This window comes from Chelon labrosus, assembly GCF_963514085.1.
Source record: "Chelon labrosus genome assembly, chromosome: 7".
Classification (NCBI taxonomy): domain Eukaryota; kingdom Metazoa; phylum Chordata; class Actinopteri; order Mugiliformes; family Mugilidae; genus Chelon; species Chelon labrosus.
The window spans coordinates 8,841,140-8,852,817 of record NC_140343.1 but is presented as its reverse complement, the minus strand read 5'-3'; the positions used below and the strand labels follow the sequence as shown (position 1 = coordinate 8,852,817).

Genomic DNA, 11,678 nt, shown 5'->3' with positions numbered 1-11,678 from the left:
TTGGCTTTTGAGTTATACTGTTAACTTTGTAATTAATAACCCTGCTAAGGTTCTTTTGAGAACTTTTCATTATCATTGTCCATAAATGATACATGCCAAGTTTGGTGAGAATTGGATGAACGGGCTAGGAGGAGTTGATTTTGCTTTGAGGTGCAATTTTTTCAAAATGGCGGAAAGAAATGGCAGGCGGAAATGGGCGTGGCCTAGTTCATTAGAACCAGTGCTATATAAGGAATCAGAGGGCGAAAGGTAGAATTTTGTTTCTAGGGCACACGGTTCTCGAGATATGAGCCAAAACGTAAATTGGCTTATTATAGCGTCAACGAGCTGTGTGTATTGACACCTTGGCAAAGTGACATGCTAGGACCAGTTACCAGGTATGATGCCTTTCGCCCTTGCAGTTTGTCCTGGGCAGACACTTTTAGCTAAGCAGAAAATTGAGGTTAAGGCGAAGAATAAAAATCACAACAAAATCAATAGGGATCCTGAAAGGTTGTTGCATGGACCCCTAACAAGATTGTAAAGAGAGAACAAAAGTTTAGTTAAAAGACAGCTTTACATTACTGCAGAGCTGAATGCTTCTAATGAATTATCTCAATTGCGCTACCTAAGTGTACCCAGAGTGTACAGTGTGAACAAATGGATGAGTCTAATGCAAAGAAAGAAATTTCTCCATGAGAGATATAATATGGGAGTAATTCTTAAATTCTTCTTCTTCATTCATTTAGCTGGCAGCATATATGGGCTGTCATGGGACTGGCTAGGTGAAGTGTAAAGCCACCACTCACCAAAAGGAAAAGTGTCAGCAGGCAGCATTCTGAGTTATCAGTTTTTATGTAGCCTAGGTGGCTAAAGACAATGTAGGAAATGACAATGAAAGAAAATAACACTTTTTAAAATGGCATCATTTTGTTCATTTGCAGTGTTACGCCAACACAGTTGTACAAAAAAACAAGTGTTAGTGTTCTGATGAGGCTCACAGTGAGTCACACCGAGAGGAAATAGATGGAAATAACCCTGTGATGTAATTTCAGGAATATCAAGGCTCTGTAGAGTGGAGCTTTGTCAGAGAACCCTCTCGTCCTCTCAATAACCTCTTAAAGAAGGGGGGCTTTTTCACAATTTTTTCGCTCCTGACGCAACCCTCTCCTGAGTCAGAGAGGAAAAACTCTCTGACTCATCTGCCCTGGCCTCAACGACAATATGTCAGCCCTCAAGAGAGCAGGCCTCAAGAATCCTATGGAGTCGACAAAATTATTTGTCTGCTTCAAGGAGCCATTTACTTCCCGGACAAACCATGCAGAAAATAAAATGAAGCATGACTTCCCCCCAAGAATTATTTTCGGTGCATTAAGAACTACAACAACTATTTACTCACCTCAGGTTTGCAGTCGCTTGAAGATCGGCCACAGCGGGTCGGTGAGAAAAGATGCGCAGCGCCCGAGTTTTAGATGTCGCCCCATTGGAACCCCCATCCCCATCGCCGGCTTTCGCGGAACATTTGCAGTTTTACTTTCAATTTCGGACGTAATTGTCAATGTTTTAGATAGTTAACGCCAAATAACGTCAGCAGCTTTCATATCGTCACATCAAATCATTTCAAATCTGCAAAAGAACAAATAGCGACACGTTGATTTGAACCCGAAACACTGTAAACCGCCGGTTGTAAAAAAGAGGAAGCTGAATGTCACAAAAGAAAAAATGTTTGCGGCAATTTCATTTGAGTTTTCTTCTTTTTTTCCCCACGAGATTTGCAAGCTAATGTCCGCGAATAACGGATCCGTTTCCATCTTTTCGACGCTTAATTCATGCAATTATTTTATCTACACCCAACATTGTGGTCTGCATGGTCTTCTCTAAACATGCTGTGAAAACAGGGACGCCTCTTGTAGAGAATGGGCGGTTCGCGTGTTGCACAAGCAAACCGTCCCTGTTAACGTTTTGATAGCTATTTTGGCGGAAGGAGGAGAGGCCATATCATTTTCATGGTGGACCTTGAAGGAAAAGCTGGATATTGCGAGAAAAGCGACTATGCGCGCTACCCTTGGTTGGCTTGGTGCGCAGCTGCAGCGCAGCGGTTGCTGCAGTGAGTGAGAGGAGACTTTTTGAATTGTTCCAAGTTTCTTGCTTTGTGGCATTTATCTCGCTATATGAGATACGATGCAACTTCCTGTTTTATCCGTATGTTGTTGATGGTTTCTGTTGCAATGGTGTCATAACGATCGTATTAAGAGGTATTTAGAATTAGATAAGATAGGACTTTGTTGTGTTACAGCGGCAGGGAACAGCAAGATACAAAAAATAGAATAAGGTAGAGAAGAGAAACTATATAAAAGTAGGCCTAATCAAACTCCAATAGGAGCTGCACAAAATATAACTATTTTTATCTTATTTTTATCTTACTTTATTCTCTCAGGACAATCAGTTATTTGTATTCTTTTTATCGTAATTTATTCTGCTTCTGATGTTTTTTACTTATTAATTGTACTTGGACCCAGGCCATATCATGCTACTCCTGCTATGCACTATTGTTGTGTGAATGGTTGTATGTTTAGATGGTGGACTGTAGAAACTGAATTGCCCTTTGGGGATTAATAAAGCTTTCTGTATTCTGTATTCACCAAGTGTGTTTTGAACACTGTTCACTTGTTGGTTGCAATGTAAACTCTTTCCTGTTGGGGCTTTCCCTTTTGTCATATAACAAGTAATTTTGACCTGTGTGACAAGAGATAAAACAAAAGCAAACAGTCTTTTCTCTAAATTAGATCATTTAAAGTAATAGTAGTTCCTATTGGTCTGAGGTTGCTAATGCAGAAGTGTAACATTAACTAGAGAACCTGTGTGGTAAGCAAGTGAGCACGACTTATATCACTCATTGTTAATAAGGGTAATTAAAGAAGCTTACCAGCAAAGTATAATATCAATATAATCTGTTTTGATAGGCCTTTTCAAATAAAACAAAAGTAAAATTTAAAAATAAACTTGGATTATTGTGTCATCACCAGGCGAGATAAGTCGACTACTACTTCTAAATTGTTGTGTTATTTTAAATTCTCATATGAGCTAATACTCTGTCATGGTTTGGCAGTAAGGGACAATATCATGGCCGGGACAGCCCCTTGCTTCTTCTCTCTATTGTTGGAGATGGCTTTGATCGGCGAGAACACGTCCCCATTGACTGTTTTTAGGTATATTGTTAATGAATTTCTATTGTCAAATATAGTTTACGTTTTCAATTGTGTAAATGGTGGTTTAATAAGTGGGACGTTTTGTAGGCCTCAACAGAGCCACTTTAAGGCTAGTTCAAAGAATACTTACACATTTCAAAGAAAAGGCCGGTGTGGGGTTTCATGTCTGTAATTGACAAACAACAATTCATTAAGGGAAATGAAAAGAGAGCTAAATAATGGTCCCTAACAAATGACCATTAATAGGACTTTTCAATGCAGCCTCAAATGTATGGGACAGATATTGCAGATATATTGTAACATTAATTCGAATATATGCCCAGTCATGGTGGGGGTGGGGGGGAATAAATCAGCATCAGCAGTTTCATAGGCCTAACCTGTAATCCACACGTGTCACTCTCTTTTCCCTCTCTGAGTCATCTGCACTGTCCCTCTTCTGACACCTTAAAGATTTAGCAAGGCTTTATTTCTTTTTCTGCAAGCTGAAGAACAATTTTTTTGAAAAATTAGATTAGGTATTACATATTTGATTTGATTCTCTGTGTACAGTCGTTGGCTCCTGTTCAAGAATAAATGTTTTTAAATCAAAATGTGTCATGGATCAAAACGTTAGTACACAAACCAGATGTAGCCATGTTTATAGGTGTAGCACAAGTAGGCCAAATGCATCAATTCAGGTGGTGAATGAAAGAACCAGTCATCAATATAATCTGATCTTATTTTAGCTTAAAACCCGATTTATGCTTGTTTATTAAAAAATAAATGCCCCCATTTTTTTTTTATTCATTTTTTATTTTTTTGGCATGGATAGAGGCCCAATGACATTAAGAGTGTAAAAGGCCCAGATTTGGTGCTACGCCCCTGGGCCCTGCCCTCGCCTGTCGCCCGATGACAGGCTATCCACGAATATGAATAATTAATTATAATAAACGTAGTAAACTTAGTGATGTCGTAGATTTCATACATAGAGCAAAATTGCTCCATGAAATGTTGGACAATGCGGAACAATCAGCGGTTTAAGAGAAGTAACAGATCGGCCTTTTGACGGAAATGATTGCTGCAAACTGGACTAAAAAACAAACAAAGTGAAATTAAAGAAGAGAAATGCGTAAAACTTTTGTGTATCAACTGTGTCCTTTACCACCTGAAAAACCACATAGGCTATATTCTTGTGTGTGTGTACATACACGAGCGCCATTCTTATTTAGTGCGCTTACCTTAAGTTCATTCATTTATTTTCTATAATATAACCGCTTGTCCTGTGAAGGGTCGCGGGGGCGCTGGAGCCAGCGGTCATCGGACGAGAGGCGGGGTACACCCTGAACAGGTCGTTAGCAGGGCTAACACAGACAGAGACAGACAACCGTTCACACTCACATTCACACCTACGGCGAATTTAGAGTCACCAGTGAACCTAACAAGCATGTCTTTGGACGGTGGGAAGAAGCTGGAGTACCTGGAGAGAACCCACGCAGACAGAGAGAGAGAACATGCAAACTCCACACAGAAAGGCCCCAGTCGGCCTGGAGTCTAACCCGGAGACTGAAATGGCTCGCACCGGCGCAGGCTACGTGGGTAAGTAGCCTAGTACGAGCAGCCTTAACAATCATCTGGAACAATTGCTGAAAGCTGCTTACGTCTTTAAACAGATGTTCAAGAAGCAATAGTTTTCTTTATTGTCATTATGAGAACATAACGAAATTTTGTAGAGACTCCCGGCTTAAGAGGCACTCATAACGTAACAGATGTTGACGGACCAGCACCATGCTCACCAAATGAAGACAGTTGGGGTCAACGCACATATATAATTTTGTTTGTAATGTATAACAATATATCGCTGGGAAATAAATGCCCAACGATATACTGTTAATGAATCACTGGTGATAATGTCACGCACAGCTCCACTGCGACATCTGGCTGTGAATGAGCATAATAGCATTACAAATCCATCCAGTTACCTGGTAATCCTTTTACGCTAAATAATACAGTAATCTCATCTACAGATGCAGATGTAAACTTTAAAACAATCTAATAGGCTGTACTTCACATTATTAGATAGATCCGACAAATTTGCACAAAATAGAATATAACATAACTAGGCCTATGAAGAGTGCTCAACCTCTTCGTCTTATCTTGTAGGAAAGCTATAGCTAAATCATGTTAGTCATATTAGTTGTAACGCTGTAGTTTATCTTTATTTTCATGATTCATGTAATAAACACTAAGCTCTGTCATACATGATGAGGCTAAAATCATAATTATGCTCAGAGAGAACATTTGCATTTGAGTCTTCTGTTTTGGTGTAGAGCAATATACGCTGACATTTGACTTCCAACCATTAGTGAGTTGAGACATTTTCTTAACATTGCAACTACTAGATGTATACAGCTCTGGAAAAAATTAAGAGACCACTGCAAAATGATCAGTTTTGCTGGTGTGGCTATGTATTTATTAAAATGAACATTTTTGTTTCATTTTATAAAGTACTGACAACATTTCTCTCAAATTTGAAATTAAAATATTGCCATTTAGAGCATTTATTGGCAGAAAATGACAACTGGTCAAAATAAAAAAGATGCAGTGTTTTCAGACCTCGAATAATGCAAAGAAAACATTTCTTAAACAACACAACACTAATATTTTAACTGAGGAAGAGTTTAGAAATCATTATTGGTGGGATAATCTCAATCTTTAATCACAGCAGTGTTTTTTATATCTTCCTCATAAAATAAAATTTGGTTCAGGTGATCACCTGATCAGTGTCTCATTAAGTAGAATGAGGAGGCTTGTGTTGGAATCGAACAAACACTGGAATGGACTGGTTGCCATAATGTAGAGATGCTGATTTAAGAAACATTTGTGGGAGTGGTCTCTTAATTTTTCCAGAGCTGTATTTTGCCAAATTCCATGCTACTGTGACAAAGAAATTTCCCATACATGAGATGAATAAACATGTCTTATGTCTTAAACTCACTGCTGTTTTTTCTTCCCTCTTTTTGACTGTTCCTCCGACCTCTTGCAAAAGGAAGTGGGTAATCTATTAGTCATTTGACCATCAGCTCCTTCTTGCAGCGTGGATGCAACAGCTGCCGCAGGTCCTTCATTCCAGCTGCCATCAGGCTGTACACCACCAGCCTGAGTCAATAATAACTGTCATTTTGCACAAATAAATCTGCCTTTTTGCACAAACCACTACCTCACCAACTTAGTTTTTCTTAAAGGTTTTAGCAATCTATTTATTTGTAAATTTTTATTCCACCACCACAGTGTATATACAGAATGTCTTTATATTTCTCCATACATTTTCGAAGCGTTGTTACTTTTTTGTATATATTTTTCAAATCAGTATTTGTGGGGTTTTTTCCCCTGGTAATTTTCCCCTGTCGAAGTCAAAGTCGTCACTGTTTTGTATATATTTTTTGACAAATTCCGTGCTACTGTGACAAGTTAATTTCCCATACGTGGGATCAATAAATATGTCTTATGTCTTATTTTTGTTTTCAAAAATGAAACCTTAATATTGCAGAATGAATGTTTATATTGTGTCATGGCTGAGAGATTAAAAATTTTTGTTATAATGGCAAGAGGATAGTAAATTTTAAATATGATGCTATACAAAAACTATGGAAATTATGGAATTTTGGAAAATAACTTTTCGTAAAAAACAACGGTGACTCAAACTGACATTTAAAGGGTTAAAATCCTCAAAATGATTGAATTTTTGGTTGTTTTGTAAAGTGCTGAAGTGGTTAAAGAGATTTATGCAGAAAAAGCAGAATAAATATGAATCGGTTAAGTTTTTATGAAAGTTTTTTTTGGATGTGGACATTTTTGTCCTTAATGACTCAAGAGGGTTGTAAAATAAACTGATGCATGAGGGTTAAGAGAAGGGGGCGTCAATAAAGAGGGCTTATCAGTCAATATGGTTAAATATATTGGCCACATCTCTTTATTCATTCAGACAGTTGATCTATTTAAAAGGGCAATGCATTAAAAACAGACATAATTCTGTTAGGGAAATGACAGTGTGGGCATTATGGATCCTTGATGTGATTGCTGTAATCTCAGGTTCCATAACTTAATCTATAAAGCCGTGTTTACATTCTCTATGGACGGTTTGAAAATTTCAAACATATATAGCATGGTTTTGGTACACTGACCAGGCATAACATTATGACCACTGACAGGAGAAGTAACTTGCATACCCCATAGCAATGCCACTCCTTGATGGCTGCAGCCATCCCCAGCAGGATGCAGCCTGACAGACACACACACACAAAAACAATTTAGGAACAACTAAAAAAAAGCATGAAGAACAGCACAAGATGTTGACCTGGCCTCCAAATTCACTAGATTCCAAACTGATCAAGTATCTGTGAGATGGCCCACAGAGGCCCCTCCCCTCAAACCATAGGACCCAGTGGCCCCCATGTTTAAACTGTGACTCTAAAACAGTCGCAACCGTTTTGGAGGCACAAGGGAGACCTACACAATATTACACAATAGTAGTCATAATGTTATTCCTGATCAGTGTATATATACTGTGTATTGTTCCATTATTTGTTTCTTTAAAAGTGTCCACGTTACACTGCTCACATGTGTCTTAAATTGGCCCCCGGGGACATATAAAGCTTTCTGAATCTGAATGACTGTGACACTCGATGCATTCAGAGGTTATCCAGCATCAAATCTTTGGGCATCGCTTCGTCTCTTTAGGCAGACCTGTGAACAATAAAGAGACATTCAGGAAATTACTGATGATTGAAATTCACCAAAGGGTCATGGGTCCTGATAACTACACCTCAGAACCACAGTGAAGCAACGTTTCATAATCAATGTTTTAAGCTTTGGAATTACAGTTCCCATAATGCTAACTATTAGCAGCTCATTTATGTGCAGACAACTATCACAGGATTACAGAAAGGTGCTACTCCGAAATATGCAAATAAATAGGAACACCCAGCCTAGTCTAATGCAGTGGTGTCAAACTCAATCAGAGAGAGGACTGACTCCAAATCACGGTCCAACCAGAATAGATATTTATTTAGAATGAGACACAATTTGTCTTTTCAGATGAATTAACAGAAATCATTCATACAGAATGCGAATTTAACGTTTTCCAAGGCATAATACATAATTTAGAATAAAACTGTTTTACCAACAGGGGCCAGTACGATGCTATTTTTCACAAGACATTGTGAGATTAACAGTCCGTAGTGTGGTTTCCTAACGTTATCTGTATGTTGTATGAATTCGCTGTTGTCAACACTTTGAATTGAAGCCAGAGTAAAGCGAGACTAGCAGGGTTGCACCAGGTATGGTGTTGAAGTTGGTGTGAACACAGAAATCACACTCTGTGAGCTGAGAATGCGTAGAATGGGTGGTTTCAGCGTATATACAATCATCTACACCGCAGCGATTTGTTTAACACGCTACCCATGTTACCCACGTTACTTGCAGACTGGTACAACCTACTATTTATAAGCCTATGACTATAAAGCCAGGCTGTTTACCTGCTGCGTTTTCGGAAGACACATCCAATGACGATGAGGATGGCGATGAGAAAGAGGAGGCAAAAGACAATCATGCAGATGCCAGCAGTGCCCAGACTGCCATCTGCGTGGCCAACTGAATGTAATAAACCACATGGAGAGAAGTTACTGCATGAACTCAGCCTGCGACAAACTACAAACACCAGTGATGCAGAAAGACTCAAGAACAAGACTCAGTGGTCGACTACTATCAGTTTAACTTCTGAATGCGGAACTCCAACTTATAATCGGATATTTCCACCTTGGATCCCAGAGGACTGTGCAGAAGAAAAATGAATGACACTTACCTTCAGACAAAAGGCCTGGGCAGTCTGCAACAGGGAACAGTTGTTGGTACAAAAGCAAAATACAATGAAATATTATTTTACAGGGTCATTTTTTTCACATATCACATAGTTGTAATTTCTGTAGTGAAAAAGTTAAGACAAAATTACGCGTACTATGAAGTGAACACATCTTTGTGTTTCCTTCCCGTGTTAAATTTTCAAACTGTCATGTAACATCATCAGTTTGTATCATAAGATTCCACATGTACGCTTTAGTCAGATATGTGTATCTATGACAGATGTATGTTTATCTTGCTGTTCTCTTCTCTCTTTCTTCTGTCTGTACCCGGCTGGCCTTAGGCAGATGGGCCCCTCCATATGAGCTGGGTTCTGCTCGAGGTTTCTTCCTGTTAAAAGGGAGTTTTTCCTTGCCACCGTCACCTTCAGGCTTGCTCTGGGGGTTTCAGGCCAGGTTTTATATAAGTGTCTTGAGACGATTTGTATTGTTATTGACGCTATATAAATAAAATTGAATTGAACTGAATTGCATCTTTAACAACTTATGATGAAAGGTCCTTTTTATCTCTTGATGAGCCTAATACTGGACTTACTATTTGACCTTATATTATTATTGTTCTCTACAATAGGTGTTTGATCACTTCCTACAGTTTTGGTTGCTCTGCCCACCCCTGTTGATAAGCTAGTAGTAAAGAGACACTGGCAAATTACAAAAGTATAAAAACGGTCTCATACCGTTCTTCACGATGCCAACGGTAGCTCTAGCCTCCATTGTCACGTCTACACCCTTCTTCAAGTTACGACAGACGGCGAAGACGACCTCATCGAGACAGACCAGGCAGTGGGAGTCAGAAGGTGGGGAGGAAGTGGAACACAAGGGGAGTGGGTTCTTAGGATCGTCTCTAATCCACAAATTCCCAAAGTCATCGTCAAAATCGTATAGGCGGGAGGCATTACGTGCAGCTGCATCAGAGGCGCTGAAGCAGGTCAAGTTCATCTTGACACCCTGGGGGGACAACAGAAAAAAAAAAAAAAGGAGGACAAGATTGTAAAGGGAGAAGTTAACAAAAGTTTAGTTAAAGGACAGCTTTACATTATTGTAGAGCTGAATGCTTCTAATAAATGATCTCAATTGCGCTACCCAAGTGTACCCAGAGTGTTCACTACAGTGTGAACGAATGGATGAGTCAAATGCAAAGAGCGAAATTTCTTTAAATTCTTCGTCATTCATTTAGCTGACAGGATATATGCAGACCATATATGGGCTGTCATGCGACTAGCTAGGTGAAGCGGACCTACTATCTTTATTTTAAGTGTAAAAGCTAAACATGCGTACATAACACACAGATGTAATGATGAAAATATTATCATTCCATTATCAACGAATAGAAAGAGAGTGAATGTCATGATGTTGCTACTCAGCTATAAGCATGATTCACACACGTCTATGTGACAGTGAACAGCATGGCATCGGTACAAAGCACTGTGATAACTAACTGTCCGGTACGGGGCAACTGAGCTAACCGGCATGTCAAGGTTACAGGATGGTTTCGCTTGTGAATATTTTGCATAGTTAATAAATCTCTATTCCCTTTCTGACAACTTCTCCCATTATAAATCACTTTCATAGGCCAGTTCATTAGGCACACCAGTGAAAACCAATCCATTCAAATGCAACAATCCTGCGCTAAATCTCCATGAAAGTTATGGCATTTAGCATTTGCATAAAATAACAGTGAGCTGTTGACTCAAGAACTCCCATTTCACCGTAGCTGTGGTCTGTAGTACTATTTCATTGTGTTTAACCGACACGTGTTTTTGTTATTTAGACAATCTCCTTTTAATCGGCAGGTCAGCCTGAATAACCACACAACCATGTTCAATGCATTTTGACAACGCCACAAATTACATCCTCCAAGGAGACCGCACAGTTGAATAACCATTTATATTACACTGTTTCAACATAAACTAGACATTACAACAGTCATCAGTCGAGTTATTTTCATTAATTTTTCAGTTTCAAAAGTGTTCCCTTGTGTTTTGGCAAAATAGTTTATACAATATAATATAAAACCACATAAAAAGGAGTAGCCTAAATAGTCGATGAAATAGGTTCAAGAAAAAACATTTTACTTACCAGAGTTATTTTTTCTTTCTTGAATTTATCTGGTGGCTGGTTATAAGATCATCTGGCATCGATTCGTTATTTCAGTGCATGGAAGGATGGAAGGGAAGGTAGGGAGGAAGGGAAGGGAAGGGAAGGGAGGGGTTACGGGTTAGGGACGGCGCAATTAGTTCACCGCGGAAGGATACATGCACTGCATCTTCTGTTCTGCGTACGACAGGAACAGGGCCCTGTTGAATGCAGTACCTTCATGGATGTGATGTGTCTTTCAGGTTAACATCACTTTCTACACTCTTTCCTTCCACCCCAGAGTGAAACGCCCAAAACCGAAGCACATCAAAAGCACACAATCGCCAGCCTGAAACATTCATGTAAGAAAAAAAAGGCGAGGGAGACTTCAGCTGCATTTGTGACTTCCGTGTTTCAAGACGACATTCAACTTCAAAAAGTCCCTCGAAAAGGTCCTCTAACCGTCGACAGTAGTCGTGAAACAAATCTTCCACCTCCATTTCATCTTCATGTACCAGAA

The 11,678-nt window shown here is 39.2% G+C and overlaps 1 protein-coding gene across 1 annotated transcript; it reads right to left on the bottom strand.

Annotated features, from left to right (window-relative positions):
* Positions 1–5,707: 5,707 nt before the first annotated feature.
* LOC311491203 (uncharacterized protein) lies at positions 5,708–11,678 on the bottom strand. The gene is made up of 5 exons (XM_084549062.1): positions 11,162–11,678; positions 9,760–10,030; positions 9,028–9,051; positions 8,702–8,816; positions 5,708–7,910 (listed from the first exon to the last, which is right to left on the bottom strand). The coding sequence occupies exons 2-5, from the start codon at positions 10,019–10,021 to the stop codon at positions 7,901–7,903; spliced, it is 411 nt and encodes a 136-aa protein (XP_084405188.1). The 5' UTR covers positions 10,022–10,030; positions 11,162–11,678; the 3' UTR covers positions 5,708–7,900.